The sequence below is a fragment of the Poromitra crassiceps genome (genome assembly GCF_964638095.1).
Source record: "Poromitra crassiceps genome assembly, chromosome: 6".
Lineage (NCBI taxonomy): Eukaryota > Metazoa > Chordata > Actinopteri > Beryciformes > Melamphaidae > Poromitra > Poromitra crassiceps.
In genome coordinates, this window is record NC_139627.1 from 43,272,127 (window position 1) to 43,295,011 (window position 22,885).

At 43.7% G+C, this 22,885-nt stretch overlaps 1 protein-coding gene across 1 annotated transcript; it reads left to right on the forward strand.

Moving 5' to 3' along the window:
- Positions 1–11: 11 nt before the first annotated feature.
- Positions 12–22,856, forward strand: slc12a8 (solute carrier family 12 member 8). Its single transcript, XM_083638587.1, has 15 exons — positions 12–133; positions 1,394–1,540; positions 1,935–2,126; positions 2,831–3,062; positions 12,922–13,035; positions 13,275–13,362; positions 13,601–13,688; positions 15,621–15,767; positions 17,903–18,054; positions 18,762–19,017; positions 19,182–19,398; positions 19,508–19,605; positions 20,252–20,369; positions 21,291–21,351; positions 22,348–22,856. The coding sequence occupies exons 1-15, from the start codon at positions 14–16 to the stop codon at positions 22,511–22,513; spliced, it is 2,196 nt and encodes a 731-aa protein (XP_083494713.1). The 5' UTR covers positions 12–13; the 3' UTR covers positions 22,514–22,856.
- The last annotated feature ends 29 nt before the right edge of the window (positions 22,857–22,885 follow it).

The following is a 22,885-nucleotide window of genomic DNA, read 5'->3' on the forward strand; positions in this document are numbered from 1 at the left end:
CCTGTAGGTTTCCATGGATACCCTCCCCATAGGTTTGACTGTGCACAGGTGTGAGATGAAGGATGACGGGGCAGGCCTGTTGAAGCCGGGGGGAAACCCACACACCCGGGATCTCTTCCACGAAGACGCACAGGTAGGCTACATTCTCTGTCACTATTTAAGATGAAATGGTCTGAAAATTCCATATCATGATTAAAGTGACCAACATTATCACGTTATCAGTATTATCACGGTATTGTTAAAATGTGCTGAAAATGTTCAAAAAGTACTGATACACTCACTGAAATCATTTCACCAAGGCTGCACGCCTGCGTCTGGGAGACTGTTGCTAACTTTGGTTGATGATCCTCCAGGGGACAAACATTGATCGTTTGTTGAGGGGATCCTACCAAATTCAACTGTGTTTCATCATTGTATTTCTGTTTGCCTTTTGTGTGTTTTTGGTCATTTTATTTCTAGCTTTTGTCTTTTCTTTCTTTTCTTTTCTTTTGTTTGTGTAATGATGTATTGTGTTGTCATAATGTTGTAGTGTTTGTTATGTGTGTGTGTGTGTGTGTGGGGGGGGCGGGGGCTGGTTGATGATGGTCAGTATTTACTATGTTTTTCAAAGCGCTGTAATCACGGTAACATGGTTTGAATGATAGTGACAAATTGAAACAGTTAGCGTCAGGAATTTTATCACGTTTCAACATGATCACGGTTTATTGTTTCATCCCTAGTCACTATCAAGCTCATTCCTAATCATCTGGCCAGCTTTAATATATCGCAATTTCAATGTGTTATTTGAGGGGTAACTGAGCATCGTCAAATTGGGTTGAGTTCTTAAGGATTTTCTGGCTTGGTGTCCAGTGGTCGATTGATTCAGATCTTAAGAGGGATGCAGGGAAGTATGTGTTTAACTTGTGTTTTCTTTAAAATAAAGTGGAAGCATGCCACTATCTCATGTCAACATCTGGTGTTGGTTGTGACAGTGTTTGTCAAAAGTAAGAGCACATTTCTCATCAACTCTGTCACTTCCTGACGCCAATCTGTCACTCATCCTCTTCACCTGGTGTGCTTCCTCTTGTCAGGGCTTTTCTCTTTGATGTTGGAAGTGATTTTTCCATCAACATTCCACTCCTTCCACTATTTGCCTTTGCCAGAAACTGGAAGAACAGCGCCCTCTTCCTGTTTTGTGCCATAAAGCAATCCAGCAGATTTCCTGCTGAATCCAACCCGGTGCCAGACAATGTAAAAAGCAGTGTAGAGGCCAGTAGAGGGCGCCATTCGTCTTGCCAGTGATCTTTTTTGTTTATGGCGATAATACTAATGTCTCAGTGTGAAAGTGGTGATGATTTAATTGATGTTAAAGTGCTACGTAGTACCTTTAACCCTGCCTTGTTTGTGTGTTGAGGGCCTGCCGCGGCCCAGTGCCCCCTGGTGGAGGGTGCAGCTGTTTGTGTGGGAGCCCGTTCTGTTCGGCACCTGGGACGGCGTCTTCACCACCTGCATGATCAACATCTTCGGGGTGGTGCTCTTCCTCCGCACCGGCTACCTGGTGGTGAGTATACTGTACATCTATCCCGTCTGGAATAGACTGGTTTTTAACTTGACAACATAAACGTTCTAAATTGCCCCTATCGGAATGAAAATTGGTTCTATGGGTAGCCACAAGTCTCCCTTTCTCCCCCTCTACATTATGTCTGTCTTTCACTCCCTCTCTCCTGCTGGGGCCTGACAGAAGAAGTTTGAGAACCGAACCACTAAGTCATAAGAACAGAAAAAGGGACAATGTGCAAGTGCGCCATTTGTCTGTTTTCATTTTCAGAAAACTCATGTGACTACATCTACTTAAATAACGTACATAAATAACCCAGCAAAGAAATTAGTGAGACAGCATAGAGATGAACTATGTTTTTATTTTTTTCGTCCGGCCTCACGGGGGCATCGTCCAGGGGAACACGGGTGTGCTGCTGGGGATGGTCCTGGTGTCGTCGGTGGTGCTGGTTGCCATGGTGACGGTGATGTCGGGCGTGGGGGTGTGTGAGCGCTGTGGCATGGGAGAGGGAGGAGTCTACTCCATGATCTCCACTGTGCTGGGAGGCAGGCTGGGCGGCACCGTGGGTCTCCTCTATGTGTTTGGACAGGTAAGTGTGTGTGTGTGTGTGTGTGTGTGTGTGTGTGTGTGTGTGTGTGTGTGTGTGTGTGTGTGCGTCATAAATTGTGTGCGTCATAAATTTTAAAAGTGCAAAACATCTGCACTTCCAATTAGTAGTATAGATTTTGACTGATGTTTTTAAATGCAGCTTTTTGGACTGAAGCTACGGGCAGCTGAGATATTGTGCTGATGTTCAGTATCATTACTGTACATTTGACAATTTTTTTCACTAATTTTTCAATGTTAATTCTGGTCAGGATGGAAAAGCCTAAAACAGCATTTGGACAGCAATAGAACCGCAGGGATGACGTCTTTTTGTAGGCCAATCCAGAAGTCATGCACTTCCTGGTTCCCTCGTCGCGAAGGCAATGGGACTTTTGCATGGGGATTTTGGTTAAATGACTGAAATAAGGTCTGTGGTTAACAAAAGTTTATGAAATGGCAAAGCTTGTGTTCAGCAAGATAATCTTCACAAATTAACACCACTTTTATGACTTTTGAAGGGTTTTCCCGAAAATCTAGATTTTTAAACAATCACATTTACACTTCTCCATACAAAAAACCCCATTGAGTTTGAGATGAGGGAACCGGAAGTGTAAACATCCGGTTCTCAGGCAGGTCTTAGGCCTCATTCCTGCGCGGTACTCTGGCGATGGTTGTAACCTGGTTGTTGTGTGTTCTGCTGCCCCCTAGTGTGTGGCGGGGGCCATGTACGTGACGGGCTTCTCGGAGTCGGTGGCGGAGCTGCTGAGCGTGCAGAGTGAGTGGGCGGTGCGTGGGGTTTCGGCCGCCGTGCTCCTGGCTCTGCTCGGCATCAACCTGGCAGGGGTCAAGTGGATCGTGCGCCTGCAGCTGCTGCTGCTGGCCCTGCTCGCCATCTCCACCCTGGACTTTGTCATCGGCACCTTCACCCACCTCGATCCAGGTAGGCCCAGTGGGCTAGCTCGGGCTTTGACAGAGGAAACCGCTGAAGTGATATTGAAAGCTGTAGTTCATCAAATGGCCACTTGAGGTTGGCTCCAAAAGGGAGTCGTCCCCTGTTCACCCCCATGTTAAATGCCTGAGTTTTTACAACAGGATTAGGCTTAGTCCCCTGTCCAGTGATCGCACGGCTCCCTGGGAAACCCCTGTCTGGTCTCGTGCTGTTTCGTGCGAGCTGCGCAGAGGCGGCCACACTAGGCTTCAAAACAGGAGTCAGAAAAACACGTTGACTGTCGATGGGCTGGCAGGTTTTTGTTGAGGCCTGAAGACAGCCTGAAGACAGCACACAACTGTTTAGTACCCGTTTAAAGTCTAACGGCCGGGACACACATCTTGCGACTGCGTGGCGTGTGCGTGTGCGTGGCGTGCTTGCTGCGGCTGGCACGCCCGCGGCATCCACACAGGCAGCGTGGCTGGTGCGTGCAGCTGCTGCGCTGCTGCCTGTCTGCCAACTATCTTCGTATAGAGTTTACCTTTTATTAAATTTGCTATAAACAATACAATGATGATTTTAACTGAAGATCGCTTGGGCTCACTTCAGAATCGAGGCAGTATCATTTGTGTGTGTGTGTGTGTGTGTGTCTGTGTGTGTGTGGTGGGGAGGGGAGGAACGAAGCCAGTTGTAGCCTGTGGTTTTCAGAGGGCAGGAGAACTGCAGCTGTGAGCTCCGCTCATCCTCTCGTCTCAAATCAAAACGAGCCTTGATTGGCTGTGGCTGCCCCTGTAAAATATCATTGTAATGTCTTTTTGTGTCTATTTGTGTAGAGACACGCTAGAGACACGCGCGCGGAAAGCTGAAAAAATAGGCTTCGCTTCTATTCTCTAGATGACGCGCGTCTCACGCTCGCAAGACACGCGCCTGAGACGCGCGTCTGATGCCGGTGGTGTGGCTGCTGTAACCTGTTAACATGGGAACCGAAATGAACTGTGCAAACCATGCCCTCTTTGAACTCTTAACTACTCGTTCATGCTTTGGACTACAAACTCAATTTAAACTTTAAACAGGTCAACACTTTTACTACTTTATCACTTTTGATATCTTTCCTACTTTTTGAGAAATCGCAGTTTTAAGTTTTATACTTTTTTCAACCTTTTAATGGGAGCTTATGGAGCCAGTCTTGACTGTGTGATGTCATAATTCACTCTAGTTGACTTAAATGCTTAATGGACTGCATTTATATAACACTTTTCTGTCCTCTGACCACTCAAAGCGCTTTACAACAATGCCTACATTTACCCATTCACACACCGATGGAAGCTACCACCATGCATTCAGTATCTTGTCCAAGGACACTTGGACATGAGGACACCAACCTTAGTGGACGAGCCACTCTACCTCCTGACCCATAGCCAGCACCCACAACTTTACAGACTGCACTTTTCACTAAATTCAGAAAACAGCTAAGGAGAGAAGTTTATCAGAGATAATTGTTTATGAATTATATTAATCTCTAAACTCTACTGTGCTGCACTAAAGTGAATATAGTGACTCACTATTAGTGAGTCATTTTACTGCACTTCCAGAACTCTGAGTCTGTTCACTTGAACTGTGAACTCAGTTAGCAGTTTCAGCCAGTAGGTGTCACTGTGGCATCACCGATAATACTGAATGTATTCTACCAAGACTAGAACTCTAGCTCTCTCATTTGTGACACACTGGTGTCTGTGTAATTATATAAAACTTTTCTTTGCATATTCAACCCATTTTCCTCATGCCTATTAACTTGTTTTTAATTCCGCTTAGATGCTTATTAGGTAGGGCTTCTTAAAAGCCTTAATAATGCATTGCTGGTGGTTGTGTTTAAAGATCTAGTGGATGATGGTGGAAGTCTATTGGAACAGCAGACTGCTTATCACAAACAGCTGTGAGGATTCATTGCAAAGGAGTCACCTTTGATCCCCAAACAGGGCACTTAAAGGATAAAATCCTATGACAAACAAAAAAAACAATGAATTTGTTTAGCCAACAAATCTGGTCCAGCAGCCATAAACTCCATTGTAAAAAGAAAAGGGGGGGGGGGGGGGGGGGGGGATGGGCATGAGCATGTTTGCGATCTCAGCAAAGTAGTTCCCTAGCACCGGAAAATAGTCCCCGGCATAATGAAGAATTTGTTCTGATTTGAATTTGATTTGGTAATAACTACAACAGCCCGACTTTTTGTGTTAACAGTTGCTGATTTTTAACATGTAAACTGTTGGCGCACCCTGGTGGCTCACCTGGTACCACAAAGGGCACCCCCAGGGGTCTTTGAGGGGGTTCCAGGGGGTCCCCAGCAAAAAGGGAAATAATTTATTTTCCATAATTCCTCCCATAAGTAACACAATGACAGAATGTATGTGTATGTGTGTTTTGTCCATGGGTTTCATACACTTAAACATCTAAAAGCAAAAAATCTTATCAGATGGGGGACCCTGGGACAAAATCTTATCAAATGGTCAAATGGGGATCTGTGGTCTAAATTGTGTTCGAGTTTAGGGGTCCTTGACTTGTGAAAGTTTGAGAACTGCTGCTTTAAGTAGTTTAGTAGAGTAGTTTTGTGTCTGCCCTTTAAGTAGTTTAGTAGAGTAGTTTTGTGTCTGCCCTTTAAGTAGTTTAGTAGAGTAGTTTTGTGTCTGCCCTTTAAGTAGTTTAGTAGTCTTGTGTCTGCCCTTTAAGTAGTTTAGTAGAGTAGTTTTGTGTCTGCCCTTTAAGTAGTTTAGTAGTCTTGTGTCTGCCCTTTAAGTAGTTTAGTAGAGTAGTTTTGTGTCTGCCCTTTAAGTAGTTTAGTAGTCTTGTGTCTGCCCTTTAAGTAGTTTAGTAGTCTTGTGTCTGCCCTTTAAGTAGTTTAGTAGTCTTGTGTCTGCCCTTTAAGTAGTTTAGTAGTCTTGTGTCTGCCCTTTAAGTAGTTTAGTAGTCTTGTGTCTGCCCTTTAAGTAGTTTAGTAGTCTTGTGTCTGCCCTTTAAGTAGTTTAGTAGAGTAGTTTTGTGTCTGCCCTTTAAGTAGTTTAGTAGAGTAGTGTTGTGTCTGCCCTTTAAGTAGTTTAGTAGTCTTGTGTCTGCCCTTTAAGTAGTTTAGTAGAGTAGTTTTGTGTCTGCCCTTTAAGTAGTTTAGTAGAGTAGTTTTGTGTCTGCCCTTTAAGTAGTTTAGTAGTCTTGTGTCTGCCCTTTAAGTAGTTTAGTAGAGTAGTTTTGTGTCTGCCCTTTAAGTAGTTTAGTAGTCTTGTGTCTGCCCTTTAAGTAGTTTAGTAGAGTAGTTTTGTGTCTGCCCTTTAAGTAGTTTAGTAGTCTTGTGTCTGCCCTTTAAGTAGTTTAGTAGAGTAGTTTTGTGTCTGCCCTTTAAGTAGTTTAGTAGAGTAGTTTTGTGTCTGCCCTTTAAGTAGTTTAGTAGTCTTGTGTCTGCCCTTTAAGTAGTTTAGTAGTCTTGTGTCTGCCCTTTAAGTAGTTTAGTAGAGTAGTTTTGTGTCTGCCCTTTAAGTAGTTTAGTAGTCTTGTGTCTGCCCTTTAAGTAGTTTAGTAGAGTAGTTTTGTGTCTGCCCTTTAAGTAGTTTAGTAGAGTAGTTTTGTGTCTGCCCTTTAAGTAGTTTAGTAGAGTAGTTTTGTGTCTGCCCTTTAAGTAGTTTAGTAGAGTAGTTTTGTGTCGGCCCTTTAAGTAGTTTAGTAGAGTAGTTTTGTGTCTGCCCTTTAAGTAGTTTAGTAGTCTTGTGTCTGCCCTTTAAGTAGTTTAGTAGAGTAGTTTTGTGTCTGCCCTTTAAGTAGTTTAGTAGTCTTGTGTCTGCCCTTTAAGTAGTTTAGTAGAGTAGTTTTGTGTCTGCCCTTTAAGTAGTTTAGTAGAGTAGTTTTGTGTCTGCCCTTTAAGTAGTTTAGTAGAGTAGTTTTGTGTCTGCCCTTTAAGTAGTTTAGTTTAGTAGTCTTGTGCCTGCCCTTTAAGTAATTTAGTAGAGTCTTTTTGTGTCTGCCCTTTATGATCTGTCACCTTTTTCACTCCATGAGTTTGCATCCCTGGCTGTAAAGGCCTCTCTTGTTGCCTGTGGTGAAGAACTTTTTCTGGAGAGGAAACATGGTCACCCCCCCAGTAGATTGTGTTCTTTTGCTGGCCTTCAGGAAGTCCTTCCCCACACTTCCTGTTCTCACTGATTAGCAACGTCCTGTCCAGAGGGAAGGGCAAAGTGTTCCAGAAGTCAAACTTTATTTGCATAGCACCATTTCATTCTCATTTGCATAAAAACAATCCTAAAGCTAGACAGATGAAAAAGTAGAGCACACCCCCACAATAAAAATACATTTCACATGGAGAAAACAACATACACATAAGTGTCCCTTTTCTTTCTCTCTCCCAGCAAAAACTGTAGCACTCCCGTGTCCCTTCACCCCTCCCGTCTATAAACCCAGCCCTTCACCCCACCTCTCTCACCCCTCCCGTCTATAAACCCAGCCCTTCACCCCACCTCTCTCACCCCTCCCGTCTATAAACCCAGCCCTTCACCCCACCTCTCTCACCCCTCCAGTCCTCTTCATGGCACAGCTGGCACCGGCCGATTTGCAGTTCCTGAGGTTTTGTGGGAGAACCAGTCATAATGCACAGCCCAGGTTTTTCCAATCAAGAGTGTGTGTGTGTGTGTGTGTGTGTGTGTGTGTGTGTGTGTGTGTGTGTGTGTGTGTGTGTGTGTGTGTGTGTGGGGTGACCTCATGGCTGGCAGCCAGTCCCTGGTCTAGCCTCCGCTCGCTGGCTGCCTCACCGAGCCACGTCCTGGTTACCTGCCAGGACAGCAAGTTTATAAGACGATAACAACTCTAATCAGACTGGGCAAGGTCGTCACAGTGGAAGGTCAAGGTCGTCACAGTGGAAGGTCAAGGTCATCACAGTGGAAGGTCAAGGTTGTCACAGTGGAAGGTCAAGGTCGTCACAGTGGAAGGTCAAGGTCATCACAGTGGAAGCTTTCAGAGACCGCAGCACATAGAGTACCGCAGGAATGAGTCAGGAAGTAGCACTTGGGTTCGTAAGGGGAAAAGTGAATGGGGTTTTAGAATGGGGATTTGGGTTAAATGCATGAAGGTCTGTGGCTAAGAAAAGTTTATGGGGGTGTGGTAATTTGTGTTTAGCAGGATAATCTTCACAAACGTGGGCCACTTTATGACTTTTCAGCACACAGCGGGCAGTAGGTCGAGTATACGACCAGGCGTGCCTCTCTATGGCCCTCCATGCCTGTTCCCCGCAGAACAGGAAGCCCGTGATGTGCTTGTCGGGTCTGGGGTTTAGGGTGTTAACCAGACTCACCCACATGTTTGGACGATGACAAAGAGAGGATGCCGGAACTGAGATGTGAGGCCTGCTGCTGCTGCTCCAGAGATGCCACATCATCTCTCCTATGATCCTCACCACAGCATGGCTTTCTCAATCATCCTGCCTCTCCTCTGCAGCGACATATGGTCTGTTCTGGATTCTGCGTTATGTTATGATATGTTACGATAGTCTATTTCCATGCAGGACTAAGAGGTCAGAGAGTTAGAGAGAGAGGCCTCTGACTACACATTCCAGTCTGTATCACTAACCTACAGAGATGGGTTCTTGGACTTTGTGACTTGGACTGAAGTCGCACTTAAGTCACACACAGTGACTCGAGGCTTGACTTGAGACTGCTCAAAAGACTTGGGACTCGACTCGGACTCGAGATTTGGGACTCCTGAACAATCTTTATTTGTATTTTTTTGGGGTGCATTAACATTAAGGACATGTCTACTAATAATAATGTCAAATAATCAATGCTATGCTAATACATAAAGGAGTGAGGATAATACAGTATATACTTTGAATTCCTTAGTTTTAGCTATGCAGTGTTGTAAGCAGACTGGAGGGCATGTAGCAGATGATAGAACGCTCATCCATAAGAGACTTGAGACTTGACTTGGACTTGTGACCAAAGACTTGTGAGCATCTCTGCTATCCTGTGCTTCCAGACTGGGCCTGTAAAACTGTGCAGTCCTATCACCATATAGTGTAGGTCAGTCCAGTGAAGACTAGTATGGAGAGAGTGCAGGGAAAGACAGTTCTGCACTGCTGGTGGCTCATTTGACCCACCGAGCCAAATCTGAAGGGCCCGCCTATATTACAACACCGGACATTTCCCCCTTGGTTATCTCGCGATGGGAAAGAATGTGTTCTCTCTGATTAATGACATGTTTATCCAAAAGGAAGTCACCACCCTTTTCAGAAGCCCAGCAGCTTCCAAGTCTGAAAGAAAGAATGAGAGAGAGGGAGACAGGGGAGAGAGACACACAGAGACACACACACACAGACACACACACACACACACACACACACACACACACACACACACACACACACACACACACACACACACACACACACAGACACAGAGGTAGAGAGAGAGTGAGCATGCTCTTTTTTTCTTTTGTTTTCGAAATGCATGACAAAAAGCCAAAGACCAAACGGCTGGACGTTGTTATTCCAGCCAAGCTTTTCTTGCTCGCCACATGTTCTCTAGGCTGTCAAAAGCCAGATCAAATGGGACTCGCAGTCCAAACCCTCGTCCACTCTGTGACCCGACGAGACCACCCTCTATCCAAACAAGCAGAATGTAACAGAGGCAGGGCAGCCAGTGTCCACGTCTGCACCGCCCTCTACAGGACATGGCATCACGCTCCAACACCCAACCAAGCCTGACTCACACAGCGCGCAGCACTGAGGCTGTTCACGTCTTTTAGAAGGCTAAACTATTTCTATGTACAAAAGAGAGTAGAGCGCCCACATCCAGTCCAAATTGCAGGTGCAGGACAAGGGGTCAAACAATGTAGAAAAAGAGTAGAGTCCGCACACTGCTGAACAAGATGTCTCCCAGACGGATAGATTTATTGATTGACGTTTCTCACGTGTGAAAAGGTCGTGTGAGACCGAAACTGCACTATTTCTATGAACATGGACAGAATGTTTGGATACACTGACAGACAACGTTTAATGACCCCCCCCCCCCAAAGTCATGTTTGAAGATCTCACTACCATAATAAGGCAGATTCTACGGCGCACAATTGTTCCACTGCACATGTGCAAAGTGCATGCCAGTTTTTGCAGGCGATACAGGTGAGCACGCTAGAAATGAGCGCACGAAGCATGCATTATTTCTAGTATAGATGGTTTTGACAACATAAACATTCTAAATTGAACCCCAGCTCACTTCCTGTTGCAGTGTTCGCTAATACAGTAGGACAGGACTGACAATACCGTGAAACCCGTCTATGTAAAATTCTCTACGTTGACTAATAATTTGTGTCTGGTTTTTCCACAAAAAAGTTAATTATCTTGTTAAAATCGATTAGAATCCTTAAAATGACTTCCTCTCCTCCCTCCTAAAAAATTCCAGAATCTGTAAATACTGTAGTAGGCAAATACTGATGATTTCTAAAGTTTAACTGCTGAATACTGGACAGCGATTGGCTCCAAGTATTTCATGCTTGTGGGAAATGGCCTTTTCAGAGAGCACAGAGAAACCTTCCATTTTCAGCAGGTGGCTGTGAAAACAGCCTTCTAGTGTCAAACTCTGCACAGACATCATTCTGCACAGTGAAGCTCAAACATCCAACTGAAGGAACAAGAAGAAGAAAAACACGTTTTTGACTTTAGGGGGTCTTTAAAGTATTCAATAACTTTGTTTGATTGGTTGGTTGTCATTTGTATTGTTTTGGAATTACTGTTGAACAAAATGAACCTTTGAGTCATGGTGAGATTTGAAAGCGGCAAAGAGGTGATTGCATCAGCAGCTCCTCCATTGAGCACTGAAACTGATCCAAATGAGTCATTTAGTCTTTGAGTCTAGTATTGAGTGTTACTGATCCACATTTGGTCTTTGAGTCTAGTATTGAGTGTTACTGATCCACATTTGGTCTTTGAGTCTAGTATTGAGTGTTACTGATCCAAATTTGGTCTTTGAGTCTAGTATTGAGTGTTAAAATCTTGTTTTCCTGTTAACAAGAGTAACAAAATCTATGGGTTGAGATCATTTTGATTTTTCCATTGCTTGTCACCCCATCAGCAGATTATCTAATTCAGACATAATTGTGATTGCTGAGAAGGACAACATGCAGCACTTCATTGGTGGGGAAACACTGGGGTTTTTATAGCAGGGTTTTGGTCCTGCTCCTCACAAATACCAGTGTGCATTTTTCCTCTACTTTCATCTTAAAGGATAAGTTCACCCAAAAATTAAAATTCAGTCACTATCTGCTCACCCCCATACTGAGCGAACGTGAGAATGGGACTTTCAGCTGACGGCTACAGTGCAGATTTCAGCTAAAAACAGGGTGTTAGTGACGTCTTTTCAGGTCGACTTGGCATCTCAGAGCTCATGTCAGATGGGAAGTATGGAGCCATTATTTTTTTATTTTTTTATTTTTTATTCCTGTTTGAAAGTTGGTCACCATTCACTTCAGCTGTTTAGCTTAGGAGGATGCTGCAACAGTGTTTTACTGTGAAACTCCATGGACGTTTTGTGGACTAAAAACACTTGACCCGTCCTTCCATCGGCATGGGGGTGAGTAGATAGTGACTGAATTTTTATTTTTGGGTGAATTTCTCCTTTAAGCAGTCATCCATATTTTCTCATTTACAACTCTACCCTGTTTTAGTTTTTTCCCCTTGAACAAACTCTAACCACTCTGAGGACAACATCCCAGTATTCATGTATTTTTCTTCACCAGCTGATGGCTCTCATGTCCAGCTTTGCAAAAGCAGCAGGGTGACATGTCGTACTGCTTGAAGGAGGCCTGAACACACCTGTGTCTGTCTGATATTGGTATTGTAAATTGAATATCGGCCACCTCAGCTCCCTGACTGCACAGCTTGTGAATGTTGTATTTTATTTCATTTATTTTTGTATCAGACTTGAGATTTGAGATAATAACTGTGATGAATGGCTAAATAGACTTGACTCCACATAAAAATGGTCAACTTTGGTCAACATAAAAATGGTCAACTGAGCATTGGCACAAAATATCAGCAATCAGCAGCCTCAATCCAAAGAAATATTGTAGTATTGGCTGTCAAAATACCATATAGGTCTAACCTTATGCATTTATGTATAGTTGGTGTGCTGTGTACTGTTGCGTCCTTTCAGAACATGGCTTATAGGTCTAACTGTATGTATTTACAGTATGTATAGGTTTAACCTTATGTATTTACAGTATGTATAGTATGTATAGATCTAACCTTATGTATTTATGTATAGCTGATGTGCACTGTTAATTGTGTACGGTTGCTTCCTCTTTCAGAACATGGCTTATAGGTCTAACTTTATATATTTACAGTATGTATAGTATAGGTATATGTATGTATTAGTATGTATATGTATAGGTTTAACCTTATGTATTTACAGTATGTATAATATGTATAGGTCTAACCTTATGTATTTACAGTATGTATAATATGTATAGGTCTAACCTTATGTCTTTACAGTATGTATAATATGTATAGGTCTAACCTTATGTCTTTACAGTATGTATACTATGTACAGGTCTAACCTTATGTATTTACAGTATGTATACTATGTATTGGTCTAACCTTATGTATTTACAGTATGTATAGTATAGGTCTAACCTTGCTGTATGTATTTACAGTATGTATATGTATAGGTCTAACCTTATGTATTTACACAGTATGTATAATATGTATAGGTCTAACCTTATGTATTTACACAGTATGTATAATATGTATTGGTCTAACCTTATGTATATACACAGTATGTACAGTATGTATAGGTCTAACCTTATTTATGTATAGTTGATGTGTGTTGTTAATTGTCGCTTCCTCTTTCAGAACATGGCTTTGTTGGTTATTCGGCTGAGCTGCTTGCTAGGAACACGATGCCGGACTACAGCACAGGGGAAAACTTTTTCACCGTCTTTGGGGTCTTCTTCCCCGCTGCCACAGGTGAGCTGCCCCCATCATCTCTACCTGATTTCACCTGATCTTATATTAAGCTCTGGTTACAGCTCACTCAAGGTGATCAAGATAGCCCTGGTATACCAGAAGACTATTGTTCTTTAAGATGAACTCAATACTCAAACTTCTGAATCCCTGCATTACACTTAACACCCTGTATTGTGTATGTTCTATGAATTACGTGTGTGTGTGTGTGTGTGTGTGTGTGTGTGTGTGTGTGTGTGTAGGAGTTATGGCAGGCTTCAACATGAGCTCAGACCTTCAGCGGCCTGAACACAACATCCCTGTTGGAACATTGGCCGCTGTCTTTACGTCGTAAGAAATGACACAAACATTACACACATTAATGACACAAACGTTACACTAAAGGACACAAACGTTACACTAAATGACACAAACGTTACACTAAAGGACACAAACGTTACACTAAATGACACATGTTCCGGTTTGAACCATACTGTATCAGTCACCATTGCACTGACACAATTCTGTCTGATATGGGTCAAGTGGACCAGTTGATAATGATGTGTGCTGTACTGTTGGTGACCCACAGGTGGTTCCTGTATCTGGTCTTTGTCTTCCTCCTGGGGGCTATCTGCACCAGAGAAGCACTGCGCTATGACTTCTTGATAGCGGAAAAGGTAACCTCCTCTCTCTCTCTATCTCTCTTCTCTCTCTCAATCTAAGGGCCTGTCCCTCTCTACCAGGAGGGATTCCCCACAATGACAAGCTCCTCTTGGTGATGATGTGTGGTTAATGCATAGCCCTGTTTGTAATGCCATCCAAAGGTCACACTATGTCCAATCCCTGGCTATCTGTATAGGTCCTGTAATAATTTCAGAAAGATAACTGAAACCTGTTAGGGTAACACTTTGTTTTGGGCCCGCAATTTCCTAATACAGTAACTTCCTAGAAAGGAACTGTTCATTTCTTAGGACGTTTCCTGGAAAGAACCATTAAAGAGGACATGCAACATTTGATCATGTGACTCTACGTCATTTGCATTTCACCTCAGACAAGACAGGACACTGCTCTCAAGTCTGTACGTAGATTTGCGATGAACATTTCACCTTTTTGCCAACTAGGGCGCTGCTTGATGATGTCACCAGGTTGACTGTACAGTACAGCACAGCACAGTACAGTACAGTAATGGAGTACAGGCTAGTTAAGTGTCGGTAGTAAATATTTTGAATTCTAACAGGCTCACAACATATGCTGTTGTGTTTCTGACTTTGATTATAGTTGTTTTTGATTCATCAAAACATTCAAAAACCTTACTACTGGACTGTACAGTCAACCTAGTGACGTCATCTAGCAGCGCCCTAGTTGGCGTCTAGTGAAAAGCTGAAATGTTGTTCATCTTTCTAGCAAATCTAGGTAAATGTCAGACTTGAAAGCAGTGCCCTGTCTTGTCTGAGGTGAAATGCAAATGAACTAGAGTCACATGATCAAATGTTTCATGTTCTCTTTAAATTATGTAGTAATTCTATGGAAAATAGAGAAAGAGTTCAATGGTAGTTAGTACCGGTAAGTACCTCCAGTTTCTTCTGCTGTTTCCAAGACAGAACCATGAAATGATGTAGTAGATATATAGAAAATTAGAAATTCATTCAAATGAATGAAGAATTCAACAAATAACTATATAATATAATTATATGAATGATGACTTCTGATAATTTACCTCTGACTATTAGTTTTCCAATAAATAGTTGATAGTTTTGCAAGTCTTTCTATCAGGAAATTCTTGAAATGTACAAGATCTTATTGACTCTACCAGGCTGCTTACATTTTCTATATAACAAATACATAACTACAGTACATGGTTCTTTCCAGGAAACATCAGCATTACCCCTGATACCTATTACTATATTGTTATGGGAGTATTAAAATATCGTACTCAAGTACTGCTACTTTCCACCTCAGACACTGTGTCAGTGGGTGGTGCTTTTAAGGGTATAGCTACATGAATTTCCGGCTCCAGTCCTGACAGCTCCTAACCTATTTCCCAACGAACATTTCTGATGATATGACAGACGAATAAAATGGCACTTTAATTTTGCCCAACTACTTGATCCTTGCCTGTTGAACTAGGATGAATCTTACAGTTTTGTTTGAAAGAAAATGTTTCACAGGTAAATAAAAATGATGACATGTTTTACATAACCTAAGTAGCTTTCTTAGTCTGCCCAGTGAATGTGTACATTTAAAAACGCGTTGTATTTATGTCGGCATCTGCCAGTGGGCCATCACAATAAGAGTAGGCATAATAATGTGTTAATCCCACTACAGGAGAGACTTGATGTTCTCTGAAATTAGGTGGGGGGAAAATGGCGCATATATCGGTATCAGCAAAAAGAGTTTGAAAATATCGGCATATATGAAAGAAAATCCAATAAGAAGAAGAAAACTCCAATAATCCAATATTGTATACATCCCTAGCTTTAACCAATCATTGAAACTTTGCAGCTTCCCTGACTTCCACATTGTTTTCACAAGGGGCTGTCTGCAGCGGAACTGCCCTGGGTGTAGTCAGGTCTCCTCCCACCCTCTGTTTGTTCTCCCTCTTCCTCCAGGTCTCCTTGGTGGGTTTCCTCTTTCTGCTGGGCCTCTACATCTCCTCCCTGGCTTCCTGCATGGGCGGCCTTTACGGAGCACCCAGGATCCTCCAGTGCATCGCCCAGGAGAGGGTCATCCCCGCCCTGGCCTTCCTGGGAAAAGGGGTGGGTGGGTGAATAGAGCAATAAACAACATGAGCATATATTCACATGACTTATGGGCCGGTTACATGAGAACGGTCCCTGCATAAAATGACAAACTTTTGTTGCTGTTTGGCCTTTAATTCACATGACGACAGCATTTTGGGGGCCTGAAAAGGCCAACTTTTTAAACCAGATTCCAGAGTGGAATCTCATCAAGGGGCGAGACCATGTATACTGTATAGACGGTTTTAACTTGACAACAAAAACATTCTAAATTGAACCCCCGCTCACTTCCTGTTGCAGTGTTTGCTATGGACATAAAAGAAAAAAAAACATTCAAGTGCAGGACTGACCATTCCGTGAAAACCGTCTATACAGCTGAGCGACGAAAACAAAAGTAACGATGTCGAGTGAATATTTCTGCAGTTTGCCGAATGCTGAGAAAAAGGAAGTGCTGTGGGGTTGCGCTCTGGTGAAAACCGTCTATAGTGCGTGAGACGTGCAGATCATGCTGGAGGGCAACTAGCGGCAGGCTACATTTGCTACATAGGCTACACCGGGCAAATCGGACAAGTTGCTGGAAAAAGCGCTTCTCTTCATTGTATATGGATCATATCCTATGTTTTGCATCTGGTGATACCTGGAGCGTGGAGCAGCATCCAACCCTCTTGCATACTCGCTCTGGAGGGCTGCTCTCCAGCGCTGTTTTCGATGTCATCAGAATCATGTGGTTGCAAACAAGCTATTCTAAAAATCTATCCCATTTTTATCCCCCATTAGTGCTAATTTAATTTATTTATCCTGGTTGCTGCTCCACCCTCTGCCGATCTGGGGAGAGCCGAAATTGGCTCCATGCTTGATGCTTCCTCCGAGACATGGGCAGTTAGCCAGCTGCTTCTTTTCACCTGACAGGGGAAGCTTCACTGGTAGGACATAGCACGTGGGAGGTTCACGCTATTCCAACCAGTTCCCCTCCCTCCGAACAGGCGCCCTTAACGAACATGCAAACTCCACACAGAAAGGCCCTTTTGACGACCCCACCCGGGCGGTGGGCACTCGAGGACATGCGGACGGGCACGCATTCCTTCAGCGTTCACAGCGTCCCAGGTGGGAATCGAACCCAGGAAACAAGCTATTCTTGTGACAACTCTGATGACACGGTCGACCCCACTTCCCACATTCCTCCTATTAGGTTTTCAGCCTAATAGGCATGCACGAATAGAAGAACAATGGCGGCCCATCAAGCCGTGTTTGTGCGGCAGACTCTGCTGAGTTTGTTAACGCTCCTTCAGCAAAGTGTAGATTTTCTGCACCATTACTGTGATCAGCGGAGAGGGATTACTTACATGTGCCCAATACTCAATCCACCTCCATGGAGGGCACCAAAACATCTACATCACCATGCTGTTGTACGCAGGTGCATGGTGTTATTCTGTGGTGTTGTTACAAAGTTACACCGCTACCTACTGGCCTGGCACGCATGCGCGCGCGCGCACACACACGCACACACACGCACGCACACATACAGTCACGTTCCCATCCTGACCCCAGCCACCTCCAGTTTTGCTCAGACTTCCGCGGGTGGGCGGGGGCAGCAGCGGGCTGAATGAGGCCTGAGACATCTTGACCCAAATCAAAGCTCCAGAACAAATGCAGGAAGGGCCCCAGGCGGGGCCCGGCCCTGCAAGGCTGGAGGCCCGCCAGGCGCACAGCGGCCGGCACTCCTGTAGCGGGACAGTCGGGACTGGAGCAGTGAAAGCAACTCGTTAACAAGTGAAGAAGAGTGGTTATTGTTGGTGCATTGTTATAGAGTACCGCAGGAATGAGTCCGGAAGACCTAGATATTAGCACTTCCGGTTCCCTTGTCTAAAAGTCGATGGGATTTTTGCATGGGGATTTGGGTTAAATATGCCTGAAATAAGGTCTGTGGTTAACAAACGTTTATGAAATGGCAAACTTCGTGTTCAGCAAGATAATCTTAAAAAATGAGGACAATTGAGATGCTTCAAAAGTCATAAAAGTGGTCCTCTTTCACAATTTCATAAACTTTTGTTGACCACATACATACAGGCATTTAACTGAAATTCCAATCCAAAAATCCCATAAATCACCTTTTTGTTTGCGATTACATGACTCTCTCTCCCACTCTAAAACAGAAAGGCCCTAACAAGACCCCAGTGGCCGCTATCTGTCTGACCAGCCTGCTGACAATGGCCTTCATCTTCATCGGCCGGGTCAACGTTCTGGCCCCCATCGTCACCATCAACTTCATGCTCACCTACAGCTTCATCGATTACTCCTACTTCAGGTGAGACACCCCCGGTGAATATGGTAAAAAAAAAAAAAACTACCGTAATAGATATCAGTATGAAACTTCCCCACTTGATTACTTACCTTAAGGCAATTATTTTTTGTATTATGCGTTTTCAGAAAATGTATGGTTAAATATGCAAATGAGGCAGTCTCTACTAAATTATGCACTAATTTGCATACATTTCCCGGACAGAAATATGAATATAGGAAAAAGCCAGGTTCAAAATTATTTTCATTTTGTTGACATATTAGTGCCAAAGGTTTTTACAGAGGGAATGTTGGATAATATAAAATCCATGTTCGCCATGTTTTTAGGAATAAAATGTTATATAAATCAGGATATGAATGATATATAAACAAACCCCTCTTGTTAAAACCTTCAGAATATAGACCATCTAGGCGGTTATGTTTTTGGTGCCGTTTGTTTGTTAGCAGAAATACATAAAAACGACTGTGCCGGTTTTCTTTCTTTTTTTGTAATTCAAATTTGTATTGTGTCAACCACAAAATCTGCATATCATAGCAGACTGGAGTATTGGCCTTGGCAGAGATCTGTGCTCGCCCAGTACACTTCTAGTTAGGAATCAAACTGTCAAGTTTGGTGTATGTAAGTAAGTAGAGATTTTTGCCTCAAGAGTATGAGAAAGGGAAAACGGATGTTTGGTTTTATACTCTTTTTCACCTGGGGTGTCTCACCTTCAGCGTGGCCATGACCTACCAGCTCCAGACCAGGGAGAGGAGGGACGACGCACTGCTACTGGCCAGGAGGAGCCAGCCGAGGCCGGCCAGCCAGAGCTCCAGGCCGCTGCTGGAGCTCACCCAGCAGAACTACGGCAGCGGAGGCAAGAGTCCACAGGGGAAAGGCACTCTGTTGGAGTTCACTAAAGACATGGACCGCATCTTCCCACCTGTCCCCAACCGAGACGCTGGGGCTGAGAAGATATCTTCCATGCAAGAGGTGAGCAGAGATGGGAAGTAACGAAGTACAAATACTTTGTTACTGTACTTAAATTGGATTTTCAGGTATCTGTACGTTAGTATTTATTTTTCTGACAACGTTTTACTTGACAAAGGTCTGTGTCCCTTTAAGTAAAGAATCTGTGTACTTTCCCATATCTGGAGGTGAGCAGCAGATGCAAAAGCAGGAAGGTTCCTGCCAAGCAGATGCTGATGGACAGCTTTGGTTTGGACCTGAACAGCACCGTGTCCGGCCAGGAGACGGGCTCAGCTCCCCCGGAAGAGGGCACCGAGGTCCAGCGTGGACCTCAAATCAAGTCCCCGACTACTTTGAGCCATGTCGATCCGGATCGGTCCGCTGGGCCCCACAGCTGCAACACAGGTGAACAGCTTTACCTGTGATACTCTAGAGCGGAGAGCAGCGATCACAGAGGTCCTTTGTGGTCGCGCTTTATGTATGTAGTAATCTGACCCATTCCTAAATCTCCCAGGTGCTGGAGGTAAACCAGAGCACCACAGCTTGGAAATCAAACCTATGCCGGATTCATTCTATGCCAAGTTCTGCAACTACTGGGTCGCTCTCATCGGTGTAAGTTACACATTCAAAAGATATCCATAATGTCTCAGTATGTAGTTTAGTACCGTAAATTCCGGACTATAAGGCGCACCGGTGTATAAGCCGCACCTTCAAAGTTGACTATTTTTTTCTTATATAAGCCGCACCGGACTATAAGCCGCGGGTGTTTTAATGGTTTTTTTTTTTTTTTTTTTTTTTTTTTTTGTGTTTAATTACCATATGTAATGCTCCCATTTATTAACATTTCAACAAAACAACATAACACAACACCACCTGTGTTGTTATTTACAGTGCACACAGTGTCATACAGTGTCATACAGTGTCATACAGTGTGGTGAAAAGAGGGCAAGAGAGGAAATTAAAACAGAAGTGGATTTATAGTTAGAAAGAGTGCTAAAAAAGAGATTTTTTTTTTTTTTTTTTTTTTTTTGTTGAAAAAATCCATAGATAAGCCGCACCGTTATATAAGCCGCAGGGGCCAAAAAAGGCCAACAAAACGGGAAAAAAGGTGCGGCTTATAGTCCGGAATTTACGGTAGTTCCAATATGTTACCTTATAATTTTACAGTCAATTATGTTTATTTAGCCTGTTATTTTCAGCCAATATATTTCTAAATGTCGATGGATAATCTTCATAATCCGTGTTTGTTTTCTTTCAGGCATTGTGCTCCATCCTGATCATGTTTGTTATTCAGTGGGTCTACGCCTTAGCAAACATAGTAGTGGCCTTGCTGCTCTACTTCTACATTGGGAAGACAAGTCCTGGACTACCTATGGGTAACTGTCTTTGTCTATGTCCAGATTTCTGCAATGCAGAAAAAATGGATGGAGTCATGGAATTTGGTGGGAAAAAATGAAATCAACTGTAAAACATGTGTGTGTGTGTGTGGGGGGTCTTATGTCACCTACCTCACAACTTGCTTTTCACTTTGAGCAACATGTCAAAGAATCAAAGAGGCTGTCTGACAGAGCCAAGTCATCTTTGCTACATTCTGGTGAGAGTTTCACTTGCAGTGTCTTTGCCTGGCACTGGCAGCTGTTGTAGCTTAGGACAGTGTCTTTGCCTGGCACTGGCAGCTGTTGTAGCTTAGGACAGTGTCTTTGCCTGGCACTGGCAGCTGTTGTAGCTTAGGACAGTAGTGTCTTTGCCTGGCAGCTGTTTAAGATTTCTAGAATAGCTGAATGGGTTTCGCTGTGTGTTATATACAATGTTCACACATGCCTCCGCCAGCCCTCTGTGCATGAGCTGTACAAGTGTCAGCCACTTGTTTCACAGGTGGCACAGCCAGTTGAGATACTGTTCACACTTCCCTGCTCTGTTACTTCGCTTCTCTGGGCACTGGTCCTACTTTAAGATCATTCTGGGTATACGTTCACACACCAAGAGCGAAAATCACGTTTCTCGCTCGAGTTTGACCGTGCAAATTATTCGCCAAAATTGAGCGAATGACGCCGCAAAATGTCTCTTCGGTCCCAGGGTCTGCTCGCTTGTTTGCATTGACTTTGTATGTAATCTCTCCGCGCGAAATTGCGTTCGGCGTGAATGCCCAGTAAGACAGTAAGCTGCTTTTCCAGAGCAAATTTAGCTAATTTGTCGGACATTGTTTGGCCTTTTTGGTGCATCTACTTCAGCACGTGTGCAGGACAACACTAATAACAGTCTTCTTCTTTTTTGTCTTTTTTTTTATGTATTCGCAGGAATTGCAGCTCGATTCAGCTTTTTGGCATGGCTCAAATCAACACTGAGTAGCATTGGCAGGTATATGTCAATTTTATCACTGTGTTACAAAATGCCCAGCCTGGAATCAGAATAGCTTTGGTGCTATGTCGTAAACGGAGTCCACAGCACAAGAATTTCACACGTGATACTTGTACCATGGAGTGACAATAAAAATCTTGAATCTTGAATCTTGAATCATAGAGAGATAGAGTGCTCCACTGCTCTCAAATTGGATGGAGTTCATGATGTGTGAAAGCTGATGAAGTAATGTAATTTAAACCTGTAAAATGCCTGATTATATACCCAGCAAACATAGTCAAGACCGCCACGTCACGGAACTGTATCATTTCAGTTGGTCGCAGACCAGGCAGTTGTGATGTCATCAGTGATGTCACTCGAGCAACTGATGTAGTATGAGCCATCAGCCGATGGCACACAGTTGCACGATGGCGCCTACAGTAGGTGGGTGGGCGGTGTCTGTCTGTCTGTCAGACACGATTTTGGGAGCCCACGGAGCAAGCGATTTCCATAAATAACTGCAGCCATAGCGCATCATCTCCAGAGTCTCCACCCATAGGTGCACTCGATTCCTAGTTTAGTAAAATGCTTATACAAATAGTTTTACTTCGTCAAACCAAGTGATTCAGCTATATTTAGAATCAGGAGAGACCATAGAACATTTCACTCGGACCAAAACACACACAAAAAAACATCGAAAAAATATACAATTTATAATAGCTGAATTGTTTCGTTTGACTAAGTAAAAGCATTTTTATAAGCATTTTACAAAATGTTTATGGGAAAATAAATGCTGGATGAAATCTCCTGGTGTGTGCATGCTGAAGCAGGAAGTGACGTCTGCTTTGGCTCTCTATTGGCACTGCTATTTCCTTTTGTACAGTCTATGGTCCTCCTAGCAAGATGAGGAATTATACCTGTAAATAATTTCATTTACAATTTGCTGATAATTTAACGGGTCACATCTTCACGCTTAAACACATTTTCTCCATACCAATCAATCCCTTTTCCTCTCAGGAGAGATGGTTCCCCCAAGGACCAGATGGTGGTGACGCCGTCGCTGTCCGGGGTGGGCATGCAAACCAAGCAGCTGACGGAGGACAACGCCGACTTCGCCTCTCGTCACCGCTGTCACCAGTCCTCCTACATCCAGGCAGATAGGATGGTGCCACCACTCAACTGACTGGCTGAAACACTGGCTCAGTTACATGGCATGGTATGGCAGACAGGCTGGCATGGCATGGTATGGCAGACAGGCTGGCATGGCATGGTATGGCAGACAGGCTGGGACTGCAGTTTGCCTTTCGATAGAGGCTGTAGAGTTGTGTCACCCTGTCTGGCTGTCTGGGCCACATTCTGTACCCACACTCTACTGAACAGGGACTTTCATCATCCTGTGGTGGCTGGAAAGACCAGCTGCTTCTTTGGAGTTGCACAGTGTATGTGCGTGTGTGCGTGTGTCTGTGTGTGCGTGTGTGTGTGTGTGTGTGTGTGTGTGTGTGTGTGTGTGTGTGTGTGTGTGCGTGCGTGAGAGAGAGAGGTGGATTGTTAGTGC